Source organism: Nothoprocta perdicaria, unplaced genomic scaffold (genome assembly GCF_003342845.1).
Source record: "Nothoprocta perdicaria isolate Ctin4 unplaced genomic scaffold, notPer1 scaffold_1, whole genome shotgun sequence".
Lineage (NCBI taxonomy): Eukaryota > Metazoa > Chordata > Aves > Tinamiformes > Tinamidae > Nothoprocta > Nothoprocta perdicaria.
The window spans coordinates 12620633-12645745 of NW_020454093.1; the positions used below are offsets into that span (position 1 = coordinate 12620633).

Consider the following 25113-nt stretch of genomic DNA (forward strand, 5'->3'; position numbering starts at 1 on the left):
TACTGCAAGAACGTGCCAAATGATGCAGTCTGCCTTTGTATTTTAGAGGAAAAAAGGAACTGGGAAAACAACGATAACCCAATTGTCCAGAAAATATGTAGATAATATAAAAAAAACATAATTTCTATATTAACAAACAAGCATGAAATTGAAGGGAATTCCTTTACCTTCCCATGCCCCAGTGCTTGGTATATTGGATTTCCCACTGGAAAGACATGATTGCTTCTGATGGAAAATGGAACTTTCTTGTGTGCACACACATAACTGACTATTAAACCAGGACATGAAACACTGAGAATGTTGGTGGTCTTTCTCCTTTGGTTTGTCTTTATCATTGATCTTAAGCCTCTCCTTCCTGTGCTTCTACCCAGTGTCTGTCTGCTGATCCTTACTTATCTTTGAATTTCTTTCCTGTCTCACTGATATGAAGTAATTGTGTTCTCACGTTCCTCCCTTTTCTTGCATCCTTTGGTCTCCGATTCTCGTGTTACCTCTCCGTTCACCTGTTCCTTTCAGAAGTCCTCCTGTTCCTTTGGCCCTCACACAGTATAGTCCATACCAGAACCAGGTCTCCATCTGGAGACGTAAAATCTTAGCTACTCCTTTCAAATGCTTCCAAATGCTACTAATAAAAGATGGGAACATCAGCATTTAATGTGTTGTTGCATGCATAGTATTGCTGGTTTCAAAGAATTGCTCATAGTAAGTGGTGACCACTTCTTTTATTGATTTTTCCCTTGTGGCCTAGAACAGTGAAACAAACAGGCTGTTCTCATAGCCTGCCAGAGACATCAGAGCAGAAATTGGAATAATCCAGAACATAACACTGTGAAATTTGTAACCTGTAAACTGAAAAGGATTGTGTTTTTTTTGATACCCTGCTGCATTCTGTTTGTGTCAATGGAACCATTCTGTAGCTGTTTTTACCCAGTTTCCCTTTGCTGAGGGCTCCTTGGGCTATCATGGACTCGAGGCTTCCTCATGTCTGCCATGGCTTCCACAGCAGTAGGGAATTATTTATAGTGTGTTTCCCATGACTCTGATACCTGTGGTGCTAGTAGGAGTGGAGTTGGAGTCAGCTGAGCTGTTAGTTACCCTGAAGTTAAGAGCTTCCTTTACATCTCAAGGATGCACTTAAACTATATTTAAATAGACTCATTTGGACCACACAGGCCAGTGTAATTATTTTTGTCTGGTCTTGTTCATGAAGCCACGTTGATTTCATGGTGATTCAATGGTACCAGCTCCATAAGAAAGCAGTTTTAAACAAGGGGTTTTACACACCGTTTTACTTCTCATTTCTCTTTTGTTCCATACAGTATGTTGTGGCTGCCTTCCCTCTAGATTTGTTTCTCCTGAGCAGACTTCTGCAGTGCAACCCCTGCTTTATCCCTAGACAGTTATTCTTCATTATAACACATCATTACCAAGATTAGTGTTCCAAGAACTTGATGAAATAATTCCACCTTGTTTCTCTGCTAGCTCTAAGGATGTGTATATGAGTGTAAAAACTCATAGTCTGGTACTAGGTGCTAGTTCTGCTTAGCCCAGCAGCTTGGCTCTAGGTCTTAGAGCTTTCTTGGAGAAGCTTTTCCTCTTAGGACAACAGCAGAGAGTTCCACTGCATGTGTGGGAATTGCACTTACTGTGGATGCAATCCTTTTTCATGGAGCACTCCTCAGCTTTGGAGTTGTTCTGACCTGGCGTGCCCTCACCTTACAAGTGAAGTGTGGGTTTGTGCCATTAAAAAGATGCTTTTGACCTGGGGACAGAGAAATTGAAGGAGTATCTTGACTGAGGCCACTGCTATCATAGGCAGTCATGTCAGGTCATCTCTTCATCCTTTGAGTGGCTCTGAAATATGTTAAGTCAGCTCTCATCTGAAGTCATTACATCCCTAGGCCATTAGGTACCCGAATGCTGTACTTGGTTATTTTACTTTCCTATGAACTGCTCTGGTCTCTCCTGTATTTAGGAGGAAAGTTGCTGAGGTGCCTGGAGGTCGTTGTTGGAACCTTGGTATCCAGTAAAGAGTCTTCCTGGCTGAGGAAGACTCTGAGTTCCTTGCTGAGTCTAGCGATCCAGTAAGGTACCTTAACATGACAAGTTAGGCTCAGCTAGCTAGTTACTRGATTTCAAACCAGAAAATCTGTGGAAAAAAATTATTCTGTGTTGGAAAGCAAGTTTAGTGTTTTTGTCTTTCCCCTCTCCCCTCTTTTTGTCTGAGTTGGTGTGTTCTTAGAACACAGACTTTAGAGACAAGTTTGATCTTACAGAAAACTACTTTCTCTGAAGTAATTTTACTAACTCGAGACCATATCAAAATGAGGGCAGCTTTATGAATAGAGTGGCAATCAAGCCCATTAACTCTTCTTAACTTGTGTTTGGATTTTTTTTCTTGTTGGAACTTTTTCTCCTATTTGAAAATAATTTTATATGAGTTTCTTACACAGGCAGAGCAGCCAGTGAGATCTTGTGACAGTCGTTGGCTCAGAAGGGCATTCATTTGGGATCAAATGCTGGATTCCTTGCTGCCACTTTCGCCCTCATCTATCTGTATCCCTCAGTTTTAGTTCAGCTTTTGTAACTTTGCATCTCATCCAAGTCACCAACTAATGTCGTATTCACGCACTGACAGAAGAATAAAAACTTAAATCTTTTATGCTTTACTCTTCTTACAATTTTTTCACGTTTACACAGTCGTGGAGGGGACCACCAGACAAAAAACCTTCTCTCTCCTTAGCCTCTGTTAGAGGCTTTGCCCTTGCTGTGTTCCTTGGGCTGCAGTTTTCATTTTCTGCTTCCATGTTAGAGATCATCTTAAAACTGGCTGGTAGATTTTGCGCCTCAGCATTTGTCCGACTCCCTCCTTCCCCGAAACCACGAGAGAGCAGCAGCGCCCAATGTTCCGTATGGCTGTAGCACTAGGAATGGGGTAGGAAAAAAGGAGGACGAAATGAGAAAAATAGAGCTGAGGGGAGAGAAAAAAAAAAAAAAGGCTTACATAGAAAAGGAAAAATGAGGCTTTAGCAAACCAAGGTCTTTCCTTTTTATCGGGAGAGGAATTCCATTCCGGATACAGAGCACAGAAGTCCMTGCCTAACATAGCTCACGGCAAACACTTGGAACTCAAGTTGCATGCATTTTGGTGAAAAAAAAATCGAGAATGGTATTTTTTAAAAAGAGGAGAAACAATGAGAAGCTATCAGTGGAACTCTACCAAAAGCATGTATCACAGGTGCAAATATTATGCTGCACGGCTGTTTGCTGTCTGCAAAATAAGGGGCTGACATGAGTCTTCTGTTGCTCCTTGAGTCCAGCAGGATCTGGGTGCAGATCCTGGCATAGTTACTTGTATCTTGTGTTCCTTTTATGTGAACTAATATCAGAGGCTTTTTAGCAAGTGCCAAAACTGGCACTTTTTTAAGCTTTTTTAATCAAGAGAATTGGTTTAGATTTATTCTTGGGCGGAATGCTACCCAAAGTCCATATAGCTGCCTAGACTGAATTATGAAGGCATGTGTGGGATTTGAGAGGTTTCTGCTGCTCTTGGATCTGACAGGCAAAGATAGCAGTAGCACACTCAATTTCAATAAAATAACGTGCTGATTGAAACTTTAAAGGAGCTGAAGTTAATACTTGCCATGTAGCAAAATACGATTTAATTTCATATGCATTCTACACCATTCTGGAATATTTTTCCTATTTTTACTAGTTTCTTGGCTGTTTRGATTTGTGGTGCTTATTCTACAGAGATACTTGCAGTAGTTAATTCTGAGAGGTGTTTCCCTGTAGGTTTGCAGTTTTCAGTACTTAYATATATATTTTTTTTTCTTTCACAGGAAAACTGCAAGGAACTTCAACCAACCTATGTGCAAAGCTGCCAAGACAACTGTRGTGGAGGTAAGGAGCTGAAATGCAGCAAGCCCTAGTGGGAACAAACCCCCTTGGTTTGTGTGGCATTTTGGGGACAGAGTTCCTTTCCTTGGCTGATTTTGGTGGATTACATACTATGGACAATGGTCAAATTGTTTTTTGTTTTGCTAGTGGTAGGAGTAGCCAGTTCATGGTGCTCAATTTCAATGAGTAGTTTATGGGAGTTCCTGCAGTAACTGTTTTTCTGATCCTGGACAGGCCTTTGTGTTCACTGTGATTGGCCTTTGGGAGGGAGAATATGGAGTAGGCTTCGAATATGTAGAAGGATGTTAAAATAAAAGATTATGTGGATAAAAGAAAAAGCATTAAGCTTGGGCTCCGCCTGAGAAGAATCATATGCAAAACTTCCTGACAATAGAGAATAAATACATGCTAGCCTAGACTGAGCAAATCATGGAGCTTTCACAGTGGAGGTCTTTAAATTAGATAAATATCAGTCATCACAGAGAGATTTGGTCATACTTCCAGTAAAAACATGGACTGTATGATCTAGAAGTTTCTTTCAATCTCTGTTCCCCTCTTCTCCCCTCTTTTTTTGGTCATTTTTTCCTTTTTGTTTAAAAATAAAAGGTTTTAAAGGTGTGGAACTGTYTACACTGGAAATATATTGGTGACTGAAGAGTTGCTAAGACAAAATAATGTCTAAAAGGTAGATTACTGTACTGGCATTTTCTTTCTAAATAAGATTTTGCAATAAAATCAAGTTTAATAAGTTCTAAATGGAAGAGGCTTTTTTTTTTTCTTAAAAACTTATCTGGAAAAGATGTTTGTTATATAAACATCCCTGTTTAATTCATTTTGGAACTTGAGTTATTTCTTTGTGTTGCACAGAGCTTCTGCAAACAATACTCTGTGATTTCCCTTAGATTTTGTTGCTTGAAATACAGTGACAATTCAGCAACAATATATGAATTTTCACAATTGGTTTCAAAGAAAGGCTTAAAATATTTTTTCTATTCAAAAATGAAATAAAGAATCCTTCATCATTTCTTTTGCTTCTATTCACTTGCCCTTCATACTTTGTTCATACTCTAGTGTTTAGAGAATTTAAGTAGATCAAAGCCTTCCACCTACATTCCATCTCATTCTTTCTACTGTTCTTTCCACATATGATGGGGTAGAATTTTCTTGTCAGTGAACAGTAATTATGTGACATCCTTCTTGCTATAATTCCACTTAGGAGTATTTAGTAGCTCTGCCATGAACCATGTCCACCTTGAATTTGTTGCATTTTYGATACCATTTAAAACCTGATAGGCTTTTTTAGAATAGCACACTAATATTATTTTTCCACTTTATTTTTTATGGACAAGTTAACAGGCAGAAAAGCAAAACTACGGGGTTAGGGAAAGCAAGCATTTCAGATCAAATACAGTGCCTTATTAGCTGAGCTTATACATGCCTTACTTCCAGAYTGAATCCTGCGTGTTGTGCTAGGAATTGAGAGCTTGGCTCTTAGGCATTAGAAATATCTCGGTGTGGCATCTGGACCATCCTGAGCACTGAGTGCCATCAGCCTGCAGACACCCACAGCTCATCACTGGGCAGCTGAGCAGGCCGAAGGGAGTTGCACCCCTGTTTGCCACTTGTCTCCGATACTACTGCTTCCTTGGGATTTTTTTATTCCACCGGTCTTTGCCCCCCTTTAGTTTCTGATCATTGATTAAAAACCTGGAATGTCATTGAGCACAGTGAGGTCCCTGTCAAGGAGAATATAAATCACTGGAAATCCTATCTCAGGATATCTCTTAATGCAGTGAAAGTGGGAAGTGCATTGGGAATTGACTGCTTTTGTTAACCTGTCCTTTTAAAGGTAAAATACACAGGCAAAACTATGATTTTTTTTTAATGCATTAAACTGGCTGTTCCCTAGTTTAGGTCACTCTGGGAATTTATACTGTTTTAGCTGAAATGTGGACATTTAATAAGGCACTTAATTTTTGTAAGAGTTCAAAGGTGAGAGAGATTGGCAGCATTTAGAAAYGTAGAGAATAAAAGCAAAGAGACTGAAAAGAAAAGCGAGAGGGGGAAAACAAAAGAAGGCCCAAATGCTGGTTGCTGTCACTTGCATAAAAATGTTACCATGTTGTAAGGAATGGTACTGTCTGTGCACAGAGAGACTCCCAAGGGAAATAAATCTGTTACCAGTCATGTCTGTGACACCATGTTGAGGRCTGTCGGTTTCAGAATTTCCTTAGAGCAAATTTCAGATGAAAGTACCTGACCCTCAGCCTTGTTTGTTTGAGCCAGTAAAATGGTYGGAGGTAGCTGTACTGAGCTAAATGCAGAGATTAGAAATGTGTTGAATGTAACCTTCTGCTAAAGGCAATACAGGAGGCTCGCAGGCCTCAAATTTTGGCACTGTTTGGTTTGCTTTTGTTTTTCTAAGTGCGAAATGAAACCTAGTAACATGTGAGATAGTAAGGGTCCTTGCTGAGGCCTAGATAACTGTAGAGGGTTGGTGATGCTGTATGTAGAGGAATGTGTAAAGAGGATGCTTTAAAGATGACCAGTTCTGAAGGTCAAAAACAAATTTTAACAAAAAGGCATGATCCACRTTATCTGTAAGGTATTTGTTGCGGAGAAAACAGTTAAATAATTCAGCAAGATTAGTTTCTTTGGCTTTATCTGTATGTAAAAACCAAATGATACAGGAGTCGTGCTCTTTTTTAGTTCTCCAGTGTTCCACTCTCAAAAGATACTGCATTTGGTATATTCACATCTCATACATCTTGTGTGGGCACTTGCAGTTAGAGCCCTAGCTCTGCATGCGGACCCGGGCCTGCTGGGCACGTTCTGCCCGAGTCCTTCGGGTCGACTTTCAGAGCTGTGAATTACACTGCTCTGGCATAGACACTCCTGGGGCGAGGACAAGGGAGCTGGGAAATTAGGCAATCTTAAAAACAAAAAAGGCACTCAAGTTCTACACAAGTCCTGAACATCTGTACAGAGGCTGAGAAAGGGCTTGATGTGAAGAAACGTGTAGGTTTGTGTGGCCTTACACACACAGCGGCATTTCAGATGCTGTCTCCTGCATGAGAGATTTGCCTGCTGAGTTTCTTGCTCTTAGGCCTCTCGGCAGGTCCATGCCCCACGTTAGGAACTGTGTGGTAAGAAAAGACATGGTGTTTCAGGAGGGTGTGTGGTGGCTGGGACGTGAGGTCCTGCGAGCAGTGTCCCACTAGGGACAGTGTTGGCTGCGGTGCGTCTTTTCAGAAGCAAATCCCAAGGAAACCCAAAGCCACAAAAAGAAAAGCATGATGTTACTGTGGCGGGTGTGGGTGTCCTGACAACAGGAGAGGTGGAGGGTGGTTTATTCAGACTCTGACTGCCCCAGAGAGCACATCAGCATCTGTAATGGCCATAAACATCCCTAAGCTGATGGCTGTTCCCTGCCACGGTTGCTCTTTGCTGAGAGACCTCCAGAATATTGTTCCTGCTGTTCGGCTTTAGGTCTCAGCCACTGCCACGGTATAAATGTTTGATAGTAGTAATATTCTAATAGTCAGTATGTTTAAAAATATTTATAGACAGGCTGTTTGAATATCCACTTTGAATAATTTTTTTGTTCAGCCTGCAAGAGGATGGCCAAATACATCTCCCTGTGTAAACAGCATTTCCACCTCAAGCAATATCAGGGGAGGAAAGAGGAGAGTGTACTTTCTCATACAAACGCATTAAATAAAAGTCATTAAGCCTTGTGTCTTATCTCTGGTTGCCCAGCAACGGCAGGGCCACGTCAGCGGCGCCATTACCGCAGGTCCGGGCTGCGGCGCCGCRCTGAGGGCCAGCGGCAGCCGCGGCCGCGCGGGAGACCTTCGGAGCCCCTTGTCTGCGCTCAGTCGTGCCAGAGCTTCGCTGAGAAAAGGAACGGCGTTTTTTGAGCCTGATTCGCCAACATTTTTAACACCAACATGGCTTTCCTCAGGTGCATAGTTCTCGGCTGAGAAAAATTTTCAGAAAATTTTCAGTGTGTCTTTTTTTTTTTCTTTCTCCTGTAGAAAGCCTCTAGACTGTATTTGAAGGCAGAATAAGAATCTCTTTTTTTTTTTTTCTTTTTTTTCCCCCCCTCACGTGAGTGCCCCAGCCATAGGACTTAAAACTCTACCGTGGTGCAGGAGAGACATCTGAAATGGGAGTGGGCACTGATTCTGTGTGGGCATGTTTTCTGAGGGACCAAAGTCAGTGTTTGGGGCCCAGGAGGACGGGATACCCCTGTGTTTTGGCTTCAGTGCAAACGCTTGAAGCACCGGGATGGCTACTGAGGGGGAAGCCCAGCAAATTTCTGTGCAGGACAGGTTTTTGAGAATCCCATTTGGTACAGGGTGGATATTGAGCTGCTTGGTCCAGCCACACTGTCAGAAGTTATGGCACAAGCAGCAAGAGAATTCCAGCTGCCATAGTAATTTGTTAGGATGAGTATGGAAAACTGGATGTTAAGCTCTTAGCGGATAGGCAGGGACTGAGACTGCATGGTTGGGTTTACGTGCCTAAGTTCTGGCTAAATTCTGCATCAGAGATGTTTGTCAGTCTGCATTTAGCTAAACTTAAAATTAATAAGGTGAGTCTAAGTGTAGGATACGGACATCCATTATAATCTGTTTTTTCACATGGAAATGATTAGAGGGAACACCTGAGGGGGAGCAGCTACAGAACAGCTGTGAGATACAAGCTCATGATCCTTAGAAAGCACAGAAGGGAGAAGAGCAGCATTGCAGGAATGGCTTTCAGGAGCACTGACCTCATGAGCTTGTAGTTTGGTAGTCAAAGGCTTCTAGGAGGTAAAAAGTAGTTAAGGACAGACCTTGTTAAAGGCTCCAGAGCAGACTTTCCCACAGAGAGGAAGTGTTGGACGAGCAGCAGGAGGCGAATTTAAGGTCATTGCCCTTGTCACTATCGCCTCAAACACAAACAGAAAGTCATGGAAACTGACACTGAAGTCAGGTTTCTGAGGAGGACCATTTAAAAAAAAAAAAAAAAAAAAAAAAGCCTGCGCAGATGCATGCAAATTCAGAAAACTCCAGACCATCACTGCTGATAGCATCAGATATACATGAAGGTAGCAAGATGTTCTTAGGGAAGGATGTACATAGAGAACTGGAAGACCAAGGGCACCGAGGCACTGATATCCCACTGCTAGATTTGAGGGGGTGGAAATTACCAATGCAGGGTACAAAGAAGACTGAAGTGTTTAATGCCTTTGCTGCTTCAGACTTCAGTTATGTTAAAAAGCAGTTTGATGGCTGATGTTATTTCTGTGGTGCCAATCTTACAAGGTCCAGGAACAAGGGTGAGATGGAAGCTGAAATTCAAGGAAAGCTCCTCGAATCATTTACACTGCTTTGCTGCAGTACCTTGAATTTCTTCCTCCTCTGCCCCCAAAAGTCCGCACATAGACTTGCATTTTTAAAATTATTTTTATTTCCTTCAATTGTATTTGATTCCGTGTGTGTGTGTTAATGAAAAGGCAAGACAGAACAACAGCAACTAAGCATGTTTACAGGCATTATGCAGACAGTCTCCTGGGGATTGGAGAAGCATTGGAATGTACTGGGCTAGAGGGCACTTTGTAAGGTGGTTCTTTTTACACTTAGTTAACATGCTTTGATTTTCAAGAGAAGAAACTTCCTTAATACTCAAATTAGACATTTTTTTCTGTTCATTTTCTTTATATATAACCTTTAATAATGTGGATTCTGATTTGGTAATCAAAGTAGCTGAAGTATGAATGTTAGGTTAATTGGTTAAAATTAATAGCAGATCAAAATGTTGCTAGTCGCTGACTTCAGAYAGTTTTGCCTGCACACCATATCGTGCTGAGGGTTGAACTTGTCATTTCAAACTGATTCTTGAATGAGTATCATAAGCTTTAAGTATTCAGCTTTAGAAGTTCATTGCAGAAAGGGTGAAGATACTTTTCAATGAAAAAAGTCCTTGAATCCTTGCCTTGTATTAGGAACAAATATGACAGTTAATATGCTAAAGTAGTTTGAGGTAGATCAGGTACATATCATAGATTTCCAGACAATGTGCTGTGGATACTGAGGGATAGCTTCTGCTTGCTCATAGAGCTAAATTACTATTTTTTTAAATAATAATAAGTTGGTAGAAAGCACAGCCTGCTGGGCATTTAAGGAGTATTTAATTAACAGGACTCATGTTCCATGTCATGAGTAGCTGCAAATGGATAGGGCTTTAAAATGCTCCAGGTTGCAGTTTCCTTTGTATGTACTACAGTGAATTCATTATGGTTCTTATGCCTTGCTTTGGGTAATGTGCATTCATCGGACTTTTTTTCATTTTAAATCACATTTCACATGAGTAACAGTTGGAAAAAATTGATGCATGATAGTTTCAGGCGTAATTCAAGGAATTTATATCTATATGTATAGGTCCATATTATGTATTTCCTTTCTATTAAAGTGTTTTGTCTTTAAGCAGTAATGTTTTCTGTGTTATAAATAACATTTTTTAGTTCTTAATGGAGTTTGAGTATAGTCAGAAGAGTTCGACATTAAAACTCAAAGCCTTAAAAGAAGGTAGTTCACAGTGCTCTGAGTGGCATCCTACAGATGTGAAACAAATGCCTTTTTACAGATGCTGAAAATACTGAGATTTGAAAAGTTGCAGCCTTGCAACTGTTCCTGCTGTGAGAATTTTGCAATAGTCATTCCGAATAGCAGCTCAGATTTTAATTTTCTGTTGCAGCATCCTTCCTTAAAAAATAATTATTCAGTGAACAAAGTGAGGATTTAAAGAYGAGTAAGGGATTAAGATATCAAGGCTGCCTTGACGTCATATATTGCTGTCTTTTCATTTGTGAGAAGGCAGAGAAAGTGACACATACTGAAACAGGAGATTGTTTTAAGATTTATGGAGTTTTTTTTTTTGTTTTTTATTTGTGTAGGAACAGTTCCCCATCTTGTCAATCTTTACAATAAGTCAAAGGTATTAGATTTTTTTTTTTCTGTCCCTTGTTGAAAGAAGCAGGAAAAGCAAAGTTGGGACAAATATATTCCTCATAAAAATGAGGACTGTATTTAGCACATGTAAGCTAAGCTAATGAGCTAAGGAAGGCTCTCCTATAACTGCTGAATTATTTCTCTTATTTGTGCATATGTATTTTGAATTTTGACAGGGTTATTTGGTTAACATGGGATTCTAAACATGACAACTGGCAATTTCCAACTTGCATATTTATCCTTAAGACTTTTAAGGTACCAGATTGCTCAGGCACTCAGAGCCTCAAGGGCTGTAAATGAGACCCAGGCACATCTAGCTGTTAGTTTTTAAGTGAACTAAGTCTCTCTTTTTTTTTTTTTTTTTTAATAGTTTCAGATACTGTTTTTTTTCCACTAGTACTTTCAAAATAGACACAAATGATTTTTATGCCTTTTTTTTTTAAAAAAAAAACTCTTTGAAATTCAGGCTGGTAGCCGATATATGGATGTATCTTATGGTTCACCTGGCTTCTTTTAAGTGATTTGAAAAATGTTTTGGCCTTTTCTTTTGCTATGGCTTTGTTGTGTTTCGTTTGCTTGTTTTGCCACCAGTGATCAGAAAAAATCCCCTCTTTTCCCGAGCAGCCTGTCCCTTCATTCTCTTGAGCTGTCTAGATACGTGTTCAGTTTCTTCCAGCATTCATGTATTGAGAGAAGCAGAAAAACAAAGCTTTTTGAGAGAATTTTTCAGATGTATTGAGAGAAGGGGAAAAGTAAGCAGAAAAACAAAAGAACTAGTCTGATTTTATGACTCTAGACCTAAGGTACCAGCTGTGCTAAATCAAACCATGGTGCTGTAGAAATGATCTGCTGCTCGTGATGAATTCCAGCAGATCCCACCTGCTGTCCAGACACATCTGACTTGGTCAAGAGCCAGACGACTCGAGAGGAAGGGCAGGACCACATCAGTTACATGAAGGTGTCCACCCAGCCACCCACCTCAAGGCGATGTCTAGACTTTCAGACACAAGAAGMGCAGAAATTGCTAAATGAATAAAGGTTTCTGTAAAACCTGTGCTTTTTTTTTTAATGTGTATGAGATTAGATACCTCAGATTAATGCTTTTCTATTTTTGCTGGAGACGGAGGAAGGATTTCTTAGGGATTGTATTAGTTTCTTGTGCTTCAGCTATTATTTCCTCAACAGAATAGAAAGCTTGGTGTGACTGAGAGGTTACACACAATACTTGTTATGACTTTGAATATCAGATTTGCTAAAGACAATTCTTCACAGCTTTTGGAAGCTAATAAAGRAGATTTTTTTTATTAGGTTCTGATAAACAATACTTTTTCCTTCAATGAGGGTTTAGTTTTGATACATTTGTGTCAGTTTCAGCTTTAAAAGATATTTTGGAAGATTAAAAATCTTCCTTCAGCAATTAAAATTACTTTCATATCACTTTTGAAAGTAAACCTTAAATTTATCTCCTGACCTTTGAGTTATATTCCTTTGAAGGTGCAGGAGATGAGAGATCCCCTTCAGTCTCTCATYACTTGCCATTCCTCTGAGTAAGAAAATACAAGTCTACTTGTTCAGGTTTCTGTTCCTCCTGATAATTTATGAATTATTTTAATAAAAGAGACAGTTAATTATTTTTGCTGTCTAATCAGTTCAGAGGTTTTCAATCTGTTTTGCAAATAAGTAATTCCAGTCCCTCACTGCTTATTAAAGCAACAAAACTTTTATTTGCAAAAATGTTAAATTGTGTCATTTTAATAGTTGATATTGTGAGCAGCTGTTCTATAGGGATAGGGCCTGCTTGGCATTAATTGGCATGTGCACCTGGTACAGATTAAGTGGATTCTTTTTGCCATTAGTTGGCATTTAATGAATAAGGAATTTGTTGGTGGATTGTGGGTTTTCTGTTTGTGCCTCCCTGCCTCCCCGCTCCTGGCCTATTATGTTGGTTATTTGTAAAATAATTATGTAATATAAGCTAAAATCTATTTTCCAAAATTGCCTTCCAGGCCAGGAGAAAGTGTTTTTGTAACTATTGAGTGTAGATGGTTATTTTTCATTTTGTTTTAAGTACTGAACACAAATTGTGTGCTTGCTAATTAATAGGTGATAACATAATTATGTGCCAGTTTCTGTTGCGCTGCTAGTTGAGCAAAGTAAAATTAAGTATTGAACACTATGAAATCACCTCATTTTATCAGGGGAGTGCGAGCTGCAAAAGGTACTTGATTATAACCTGGATGTGTTCATTGGTGACATATCCAAACAGGCAGATTTTAAAGAGGATTTTGGAAGTGATCACCTCCTGAATTAAGTCCTTATTGTGAGAACGTTTACAGCTTCTAGCAGCATGAGGAGTATCTCCAGAAGTACCACCTTGTCTTTTAAGTCTCTTGTGTTTTTCTTCCCATATTAAAGAATTGTACTGTCGTTAGCTTATAGTTTACTTGTGTGGAAACTGAGGCTTATGAGTAAAGTATCTGAGAGCATTTCTCTGATTAGAACACATAATTAGGCTGCAAAAATAAGTGAAAAGTGAAATATTCAAAGCCCTTTTTGTAATTCCTGTTAAGTGTTTTGGTGTGGGTTAGTGTGACATTACCATTCCCTTGCCTATATTTGGTCAAGTGCTCATTACCTTATTGGAAGTTCATAATCTTTCAGGTTCAATTTCCCTCTCTAAAAGCTTTTGTAAATTCTGAAGTAAAACTTTAGGAGAATAAGCTGAATTTCCATAAGCAAAAATAAACTGCTTGCTTAAAAAGGGAAGATTGGATGTAAATTACAGAAGGAAGTGATATTTTGAAACAAGTGACCATTGATTCTGTGACTGCTGATACGTAAAGGAATAGCAGAAGGCTCTTGTGAATCACAGCAGAGCAGCTTTTGTGTTTTGGGTGGATTGCAGATAAACCAGTATTCAGAAATGATTGAATTCATTCATTCTGCCCTCATTGTTTGCAGGCCTTTGCTAGCTAGGCATCTTTACAAGGATGCTTGCATAGAGGAAGAAAACTGGTACTGTGAAGCTCTAGAAACAACAAAAGGATTTTCTCACATCAGGAGTCAGAGCCTTCCAGAGAGAGGAACCACGGCCTGTGCATCCTCTCCGAGTTACTTTTGAGCTTTATCTGKTTAGCAGAGAGGTACAAACCTTCTCTATTTCCTGCCACTTTGTGGGTGAAGGTGAGATTTAAAATGATCACATGTGATCAAGGCAGTCTAAATGATAGGAAAATATTTTCACTCACTAATTAAAAAACAAAATCCAGGAGGTTCTCTGCCCTGCTTGCTTCCCGCTGTACACACTGCCAGACTTCATGGTGTGTCTCCCAGGCAGTTTGTCGGATGATGATGATTGATATTTACAGGGATTCTTCTGTACATGACAAAGTAAAGCCTGAGGCAAGGTGAATCAGGGAAAGAAGGAACGGAAGGATAAGTAAAATGAAGAATAGAGCAGGAAGAAAAGAAATTGTGAAACTGATGCACAGTGTCCTAGCTGTTCATGTAAATGATTTCCTAGCTGTTTACAGGAGATTGATGCTTAGATAGGGCAGGCCTTAAAGAAGAGACTCACCTGCAAGGAGACTGGATGTTCCCAGTTATGAAACTATTATTTTGGGGTTGTCATTCTTACCTGGAGAGATGCTTGGACGGTGTGTGGCGGTGGTCGCAGCAGTGCCGTGTACRAAGTTCAGTTCCCTCAGGCCCCGTCTTGCTTGCAGTCCTGGGTGATATACATTCTTGCAAACRTTACAAGTAAATTTATAATGCCTTTTCAAAAATCCATTTTACTGCTTTAAGGACCTTTCCAATCTGTTTAATTTTAWTTATAGTTGGTACTTGTTTCATAATGGTAGAATGTGGAAATTGCAAAGCAGCGGCAGAAACCAAGAGTGTTTGGGGACTGCCTGTGAACGTGGAGATGTTTCAGTATCTAAGYGTCCTGGGTGCTCTCAAAATCCCCAGAATAAAATATGTTTTGTTTGTCTCCATAGACACATACTTATTTAGGACATCATACTGGGAAAATAAATGTGTTGGCGGTTCTTATGAAGAAAAGGTATCATGCTGATTGCTGTTTCCAGAAGCTAAAATTCTGAACAATTAGGGGATGGGGGTGATAAATCATAAAACGTGGTATTGTTTGTTAAATTATTTATTCTGTGTGTTGTAAGGAGGGGGGGGAGAACACAGTGTGTCAAGCTTTCTGACAGCATAATTCTGTWAAGTCAGCTGAGCTCTGCCAGCAAGGATTTTGGTTTTATAATAGCAGCTACTGAAGCAGATTAAAGTAATTCTTTTACAACAAGACTCAAATCATTAGCAATTAGTATTCCCAAGACCTCATTTTTCACCTGATAAATGAAGACAAATACTAATTAGAAAAGGTGAGTTTGGGAATTGAACTGGTAGCAGATCATCTGCTTGTATATGGCTTAATGGAAGAGCCTTTTCCTGCCTTTAGATCTTGCTCTGGCAGTAGTGAGCGCTTGGGGAACATCCTTGTGCACATCAGGGCGTCTTCACTTATGCTAAGTTTGACTTGATCTCCACTTGTATATTCATGTATAAAATAGTAGCAGCCTTAGCTACTAATAGTAGCCAGGTTAGTGAGATAGGGCTTTAATGCACTGTACCACTTTTTCCTGCATGAAATGTTTTGAATTTTTATAATCCTAAATTGATTGACTCTCTATTTTGTAGAAATTCTCACAGCTTTTCACTGTATGGGTGCGTAATATTGATATTAGTGACGMTTGTGGCTCCTGTCCCTGTGGTTGCTGTATTCCCTTCCTCACAACCTTCTTTAGAGGACCTGCCTCTTGTCTTTCCCTGTGTGYTTACTCCATGGTTCCTTTCGGGATCAACTGGGACTGATCCAATGATCATTTGTTTGTTAATTTTGCCCTCTGCTGCTTTTTGTGGTGGGTTGCTTTGTTTATTTATTGTCACTGCAAGGCACAGGAGGAAGGTAATTGTCCATCAGATGTACTATGGATTTTATTATCGATCACACATTGTGCAATAGCAATAGGATGTCAAATAGGATTTTAAGTTTAGTGTTGCTTCACTGCCAATGGCTGCTAAGTGATGCAGCCCTACTGAGACACTGTATTCTGTGTCCTTTTGGGTTCCTAAGCTTCTTTTTAAGTATTTCTAAAAACCTAACTAGTTCCTGATAACATAGTTCAAAGYCGTTTGATTTTCTGTTGAGTAGATTTTTTTCAGACATTATTTGCTTAGCATTATTTATTATATTTATCATATATATATATATAAAAATAATATATTATTATATCATTATAATAACATGTTATACATTTTATTACATTTATTTATTACATTTATATATAAAAATAACATTCATATATAAAAATCAATAAAGTATAACTAAAATATAAATAAATATTAATATATTGATATATTGTATATTAAATATATATTTTAATTACAATATATATTATTACTTATTAATTTGCTTTGCATTTTCCATTTCCATTTTTAATTTTCCATTTTGAGCCGTATCTCTGTTTCACTATAGATCCTATTTTGCTTACCATTAATCATTGCCTTTCACATGTTTTCAGCATTATCACTGAGTGTGGTACAATACAGTATAACTCACTGCAGCTCCTGCGTTTGTAGGGTTAAAATCTGTGCTTCTTGTTTGTACTCTGGCTTCTTGCCAGCAGTGTGTTGTTTCCTCCTGTTTACATGTAAACTAATTATATTTACAAAGACCTCTGATGTCAGTACCCATAGTATATTTCTCTAAGGTGGTTTTATATAATTTGGGCTGTTAGAACATCAACTTCTTTGAATTTATATATAGGAATAGCCTTGAACTGAACGAAAAAACAAGCAAACAAAAGTCAGCTGCAGTTTGCTGCATGTGAGAGAAGAAATGTAAGGATCTAAAAGAGCCTATTTTACATGATATTTCAGATGTTTCTATTTTACCCCATTATTTGCATCTTCTTTACAGTGGACTTGATCCATTGTATATTTAMTATTTGAGTTTTCATGGCCAATAAAACCGTTGAATCAGTAAATATTTTCTTTTTCTCTTCTTTCTTTGTAGGTGGAAGAAATTGTTGATATAGGAGCATTTGCGCCAGAAGACATCCATGTGCCCAAAATCTATGTTGACCGTCTGATTCAGGGAGAGAAGTTTGAGAAGAGAATTGAAGTAAGTAGTTCACCTTTTAGGTAACAACATATTTCAGGGTTTTCTGTTTGTTTACAGATTTCTCTCCACTAAGTGTTAGTGGTAAGGAAGCAGCATGAAAAAGAGCTGCCAAGCATCATTAAGTATTGGAGAATAGTAGGTCAATAGTGGGGGTTGACAAATAAGGCTTGTGTGTCAAGCCTCAGCCTCGCTGGTTGGGATCTTGAATTYGTTAGAGTAGCTGCCTATGGTTTTAAAAGACTTCATAAGAGCTGGAAATTTGTTGACGGGAAATCCATACTCCCTCCTTCTCCCTGCTCACCCTCTGTAGACACTGTGAGGAATGTCTGCACTGAGAACTGACCCTGCCAGATACCTTCTCCTCAACTGCTCCCAGCTTTTGAGATGGGCAGGGCCCATCTCAGTCCTGTTTGTGCCATGTACTGACATGCATTGTAAAGGTCATAGAGTTAATATGTTTGGAAAAGACCTTCAAGGTCATCGAGTCCTGTTCTTTAACAAAGAACTTTTTTCTTTTTTATCAGTGGCATTTCTGGTCTAAATGCAAGATGAAAATGGATATTAAAAATTGCAGCAGTAATATTCCAATGCTGAAAAAATCCAAGAAATTGATGATTATGTATTTTCTTTCTTTTTTTTTTTTTTCTCTGTTGCTTTGCCTCCCTCAAGCAATGTCCCAATGCTCATTTTGGTTATGTGACAATGTACTTAAATTGCAATTGAAAATTCTGTATTTCTCCAATGTCTCCATACTCTGGAGGTAGAAATTATTCAAAATGGCATTAAAAGAACTAGTGGAGAGGAGGAATAATATAAGGGAAAAATCTTTAGAAGAAAGAAATTGTAGTAATTACACTCCCAAGTCATATTGGGAGTGTGAGGTTATAAAGGTTTTTTTTTCTTTCTTTCTTTCCTTTCCTCCCTTCCTCTTCCATCTGCTCATCCTGCAAAAACATATTGCCTCGTTGAGTGCCAATCTGGAAAAAGATGCATCAGACCTCTTTTTTATTCTTTGCACATGTTGTGTGAGACCCTTCCTTTTGAATTGATGCAATAACTGCATTAAAAATCCTTTCATGGAAGAAAACCATTTCACATTTATTGAACTGCTGCTCTTATTGCAGCTTGACACTGCATAAATAGGTGAGTCTCCAGGAAATGCCTCTATACAAAAATACATACGTTCACAGAATCACAGAATGGTTGAGGTTGGAAGGGACCTCTAGAGATCATCTGTTATCTGTGATTTTCTTTGACTTATCTGCGTAAGCGGGGACTTCCCTGATGTTAACTGATCCCTTTTATACACTTATAAGGACGTGAGAGACAGAAAGAAGAGAGCTYTTATAAACTGCACAGCAAAGTTGCATCAGAGATTAACTTTGTCCCTGGAATTGTGTAATCCAGCAGTGGTGCACTCATAAATGGAAGTAAAGGGAGGAAATGGCAGATTCAGTGATTTGCTTATATGTGAGGAAAGAGGCTGTACATTAGAAAAGCATAGATTATGATAACTGGTAAAGGATAGGAAATGAGGAATAAGTAGAAKATAGTTTGTCATAATTCTTACTGGTTTTAAATAGCATTTCCTGCCTAATTGGACTCAGACTTGGTCCCTCTAGTGGAAGTGCCTGTGTCCTGTTTCCTGTTCAACCTTCCATTTGCTGCAGAGAAATCCTCTGTAGTCCTTCTTACTTTTACATAACTGTCAAGTGAAGCAATTATAGAGAAAATAGACAAAACACACAAAAAAATCAGTACAATGAAATTTCAAGTAGGTGGGAAAAGGGAAATACAATTATAAATTTTATCTAAATATGAATCTTATTTAATTCAGTTTTCTGCAGCTGGCCTCTGTTCTTTAAGGAAGCATCTCTTCAGCACAAACTCATTGGCTTCAAAAGCGGCAAACAAAATTCCAGAAAATATTTTTGTGGCAAAGATTTTCTCAAAGGAGTAATCTGAACAGTGCCTATGAAGAAGACTTTAAGATCTCAAACGCAGGGATGGCTTTTCAGATTTTTTTTTTTTTTTTGGTATTCCATTGTGAAAACGGTATTATCTAATAGGGTCTGTAGGATAGCTTTTATAAGAATTAAATTAATAAATTCTGTCTTTTGTACAATTCCTGTAATTCTGATTAGTTTACCCTTATAAAATTGTTCAGAGGTTTTGAAGATACTCCAGCTTTCATATAAAAACCAATCTATGCATTAGAATACTAAGTAGAAAACAATTAGAAGTTTGCAGTGYGGGAGAAGAACCTCTTTCAAATGGGTCAAGAACCTTAGTATTTCAAGTTGGAAAAAAAGAATAATTGCTCTTTTCTTTCAAGAATTCTTGTCCGTTAGAGTTCTGCTCCTAGAATACACGCAACAATTCACACAAAGTAAATAATTTGGCTCAATTGTCAGGAGACTGTCTGCAGTTTGTCCTTGTAGTTTTCCATGTACAGCAGAAAGGGTGGATATTTGGAGCTGATTCAGAAGTCGCAGGGAGTAGCTGCCAGATGTTGAGAATAAGGGTCACCAGGGCCATGGAGATGGCACATCCTGAAGACTTGATGTTACTGTATGGTTGATAACTGCCTTCTCATAGCAGGCATTCTAATTTCCAGTATAGAAATATCTTCTAAATGTGCTAAACCTCTCTGTGCATAGCTATCTTATATGTTTTTATGTATGTGTATGTGTTGGTATATATATATATATACACATATAAATATATATGTCCCTAAACAATCATTAGCTCCTTAAATTCTAGTTGAATAAATGCTAAGGTGGCTAAAAGGATTTAATTTGAACAGCTTGTAACTCATTCTTAGAAGCTGAAGATTCACTTATGATATCTGCAAGGATATTGGCTATCCATAACCTTGTCTACAAAAGCGGCAGCTGAAGGTAATCCTGCATGAYAGTGTACTATTAAGGTAACATGCTGATGTCCTTATTCCTTAAAGTGCATGGAGCAATGCTTCCTGACCTGAAGGCAGAGAAAACTCATATGAACACGCTGGTTTGTGTGGAGCTGTGTGACAGCTGTGGGCAAAATTCCTCTTTATAAAAAGCTGCATGAGGGAAATCCATGACGAAAGGATGGAAGTCTGAGTTTTTCTTATTGGTTGAGTCAATGTAACACCTTCTGTAGAGGTAGTGATCACTGGCAAGTGATGTAGAGGTTAAATTGCTGAAGACTTTGAGATCTGACAGTGTTCATCTGTGACTGTCCATAAGGAAATGGGCTCCCAATATAAGAAGAAAAAGGCACTGAAAAGGTTGTTGCACGATGGTGAAAAGGAACAGGGGATGATCTTGCCTAGTTTGTTCTTGATGACCTGGGGTGTAGCAGGGAATGTGAAGACATATGGGACATGCAACCTGATGTGGCCCAAAACAGTCTGAAGCAGTGCATGTGAGAAAGGCACAAAGAGGAGAATCCATGTACACCATCACTTAGAAAAAGGTTTTATGAACTCTTCGGATGTGGCATTTTCACTGATACGTGATTTGGAAAGCATCAGCTTGAGGACAGGAAATCACAGGGAATGTCTTTTGGAAAGATTTATGTAAAAGTGTATTTGAAACTTAGTTGTTTAGCTCTTTACATGACTGGTGTCATATACATGTGTCTCATGCACRTAGATCTAGATTAGCACCATTGAGCTGAATAAATGCAGAGAGAGGGCAGTATCTACATTTATCTGATTTATYCTGCATTTTAGTCCAACATTTTAAAAATGTAGTTATTTATGAAGAAATGAATCTCAGACTTGTTAGTATCTGCACTAATGCCTGATGCTCTTTCTCTCTTCTATAATATAATATATTTTGATATATAATATCCTCTATATAACTAGCTGTGTCTGAGTATCATTTATCCACTCAGCTTTGGCAACGCAGACAAAGAAATAACTTTCCTCTCAGGCTGTCATTGGGATACTTGGTGACTCCATTGATTTAGATAGGACTGAGCTGGAGAAAGAAAGGTTGTTTTTTTAAGAGTCAGATTGTTAGCCTTATTCTTAGCCCAGGTATCTCAGAACAATCGTAAATTTGGCTTTCATGTCTAGGAAGCAAGAGTTTGGATGCCAATATTTGCTTATGATTATTTTTACTTTCTCTTGCAGCGCTTATCAATCCGAAAGCCTGAAGACTCAAAAGCCAAACAGAAACAAGGAGACAACGTGAGGGAGAGGATCATCAGACGAGCAGCTTTGGAGTTTGAGGATGGCATGTATGGTATCCTCTGGATGTGCTATAGGTTAAAGCTGTAGTGGTTCCATATAGCAGCCACAGCTGTTCTGTCTAAAGTGAGCTGATTTTTGTGTGTGTTCTTTGTGTTGCCTAGCACATGGATTTATACCATTTTATTAATGTCCTATTGAAATGGGATGTTAACATGCATAGAACCTGGAAGCCTTACTCTGGGGCTTCCAGAGTGTTTGTTAGCAGTTGAATGTTTCATAAGTATGTCTTGAAAAACGACACGAGAAAAGAAGATTACTTGGACTGTKTTTAGCATGTGAAGCATTTGGCAGAATGCAGGTAGGCAATCCAAATGCCAAAGTAATTCAGTACAAAGTGAGGCATCTAACTGAAAAAYACAAAAATACAATGTGAAGAGAGCACGTCTAGTCTAACTGTAGTGTAATGGTGACTTTGTCCATTACCAGTTTGCAGTAACTGTCTTCCCTGTTTGCCTTGACCAATTCACTCAGCGAATCTGGGGATTGGAATCCCGCTGTTGGCCAGTAACTTCATCAGTCCGGATATAACCGTGCACTTGCAGAGTGAAAATGGAGTCCTGGGTTTGGTAAGAACGTGTCGCTGTCGCTGGTGATTGACTGCAGGGCACACACTCTGCTCTGCTGCTGAGTTTTCATCTCCCCACCACCTTCGTTATAGCTTATAGTCCGTGTGCTGAAAAGCCTGCTCAAAGAGCAAGCAAATGTTACATGATTCTGTAATGTAGTGTGAGGGAGTCTTTGTGGAAGTGCTTGTTTCAGGGTTATGGTGTTATTTTCTTAAAATTAAACACACTCTTAATATGTTTTTTTASCGGGGTTGGAATATTCTCTAGTTTTTAAGACCAGGCATTGTAAGGTAGCTTATTAAACATAAGTTACTTAAAAATTAAAATAAACATTACTTCCACTGTGATAAAAAAACTTTATTAAATTACATTTGCGTACCTCTCCCTGAAAATACTTGTCATTTTGTGAAAACAACTCCGTGGYTATTTAATAATTCTAACAGCCAGCAGTAATATCTTCATCAGTCCTGATAGGTTAGTTAATAATTTTGACTTGTATACATAGGGTAGTGTTGTGCCAGAAAGGGAAAACAAACAAACAAACAAAAAAAMCCCCAACTCAAAGCTGCAAGTTGGTTATGATCTGCCTTCAGGAATAGGCATTAGAAACAATGAAGCAGTTATGAATTGTATCTCAAAGGTATTTTAATATGGAGCTGACATATGTCTGTTTTGTTGTCAGGGTCCTTATCCACTTGAAAATGAAGTGGATCCAGACCTGATTAATGCAGGTAAAATCTTTTAAATAATTTTCATTTATGGGAAACATTTATTCACTGTAACTGTAGAATTCTTCTTTGGACTCAGTATTTGAACCAGACTTCCAATCTGTTAAGTTACAAATAAATGTGTTAATATATTTGACTACCTTTAGTGTTTGAAACAATAGTTTGTTTTCGTCAATATAGGTATTTCATATCTGGTTAGAGATTATGCCTAGGTACGTGTTAGTAGCTACTCTAGGAAACTTTCACAGCCTAGGCCAGTACAGCATCAAACTTCTCAGAAGTGAGATCGTTTTGTGAGGGGTATGTGGATTTTTTTCCATCTGCTTCTCATACTGTGTGTTTTCTAGAAGATGTTTTTGTAGCGACTCAGGTCTAGGAAACAKCTTTCAAAGTGGTTAAATTCTTCCAAAGTAGTGATTTAGGTAAGTAATACCCAGTTATATCTTTGGAGAGGGAGCTGTAGTCAGAGCAGGAGCATTTTTTCTTTCTCAATGTCACCTTTGCTTTACAGTATCTTTATCTCCAGTTTTTCATGACTGGCTGCTCATTTCACCCATGGTTGTTGCTCTGACCAATTCAAAGAATTGGCAGCAGAAGAAACAGAGGGCTCTGGGTGGAGTTAAAAATTAGGCACCTGCAGATGATTTATGCAGTGAGCACTRACTGAAATTTTTTGTGCTCTATTGCTTGACCCAAGAACCATCAAAAGAACAGATTTTTTTTTTTGTTGGTTCTTTTTTTTTGTGCACATAATTGACACTTTTAGTCCACTCCTTTATTTTCCTGTTTTTTATATCATTGTGACACTAGACTGTGTTAGACCATGTAGCATCTGGTCCGCTTGCTCTTTCTTGCAACCCTTCTATCTCTACCCCTTACTTTCCCTGTGGATAGAACAGAAAGTTGAAGGGCTTTTCTAATCTTCGGCTTCAGTGATGTCTTGCCTGGGACTGCTAGTGGTTGAACTGTAGGCAAGGCTGTGATAAAAACTGTCATGTAAACTACTCCACAATTCATCGTGATTGATTAGGAAGTATGATCAGGTCCATAGTTGTTCAAAATCTACAGGAATTAAGATTAAAAAAAAAAATCTTTTCTTAATGACTGTAATAGCTGTGACTGCATTTATGGAAGACACAAAACATGTACAAACAATAGCTTATTTTTTTTACAGGAAAAGAGACAGTCACTGTTCTTCCAGGCTCTTCCTATTTCTCTAGTGATGAATCATTTGCCATGATAAGAGGGTAAGTAACAACAGAAACATATAGTCTTTGAAACATGAAAGGGATAAACTAAGGCAGTGACTGAGCTCTTTGGTAATTCTTCAAAATGAGATCAGTGTCTAACAACCCGTAAAATGATCATGGACTTGCTCAGTGACAGTTTACAAAGAATTAGATCTGGCTATTGGAAATTGGAATACTCTGTAACTAATAGAGACCATACTGATATTCATGTCTTGYACCACCTGGCCTTATATAAACACATTGATAACTATGTTTTAACAAATACTTTTTTGGTGATTTCCAAGTATCTAATCTGTCCTTGCACACTGTATGGTCTTGTTGCTTAGTCTGCAACTGCAGTCCTCATTCCACGCTGCTAATGGAAATGCACCATCTGCACCTGTTTTTTGTTGGGGAAGGAGGTTGGATGCAAACAAACACTAAATCATAATGGCTCTGGAAAGATGATGAGTACATATAAATATATGAAGGAGTGCACTTAAAATATGAGTTCAGAGCTGATTGACTCTGCATGCAATTAAGCAAAACCAGGCAAAAATAATATTATTTTGAAGCTCAGTAGGCAAACAGAAGAGTTTGCATCAGTGATACATCTAGGAAAAACAAACAGTTGCGGGTGTGAAACCTGCCTTCTGCTTCTGTGGTGTTACCACCATTTTTTACATTGATATAATCAGAGTGTGAAGTAAAAGATTTGTGGACTGCTACTTGAACACAATATGTTAATTACAAACTTTGCTTCTGCAACCAGAGGCCATGTTGACCTGACAATGCTTGGGGCTATGCAGGTGTCCAAGTATGGTGACCTGGCCAACTGGATGATTCCTGTAAGTAGACACTTGTTCTTGTCACTGCACTGTGTTTAGGATRATACAGGTGTATTGGTAGCTGAGAGTCAGGCAAAGGAGCTAAGAGATGAAGCAAAAGTGACTTTGTGAAGCTTTATGCAGTAAAAGAGAGATGTTTCCAGCTTTAAGGTTTACACTGCATTTCTTGGTATTGTTGCAAGCAGGCAGTCGAATGCTAAGAGTCAGCCCTCTGAAATAATGTTTGTGTTAAGCATAATGTGTGAGGAAGCAAACATGATACAGGTTAGCATTTTTAATTCCTTTTGGTTTAAGTCTTTAMATTGGCGTGGTTTTGGGCTGAGGATTGGGGCTTTCTCATGAGAAAGCAGCAGCTCTCTTAGGRTTTCCTAAAAAGAGCAAGAGCTTGAGCAAAGATGAGAGTGG

At 38.7% G+C, this 25113-nt stretch overlaps 1 protein-coding gene across 1 annotated transcript in view; it reads left to right on the forward strand.

Moving 5' to 3' along the window:
* The window catches only part of OXCT1 (3-oxoacid CoA-transferase 1), a 55277-nt gene that overhangs the window by 13735 nt on the left and 16429 nt on the right, over positions 1–25113 (forward strand). The window contains exons 6-12 of the mRNA XM_026037727.1: positions 3843–3903; positions 16984–17091; positions 21218–21329; positions 21809–21903; positions 22586–22634; positions 23806–23878; positions 24633–24708. Coding sequence (XP_025893512.1) covers positions 3843–3903; positions 16984–17091; positions 21218–21329; positions 21809–21903; positions 22586–22634; positions 23806–23878; positions 24633–24708 — 574 coding nt within the window. The remainder of the gene's footprint in view (positions 1–3842; positions 3904–16983; positions 17092–21217; positions 21330–21808; positions 21904–22585; positions 22635–23805; positions 23879–24632; positions 24709–25113) is intronic.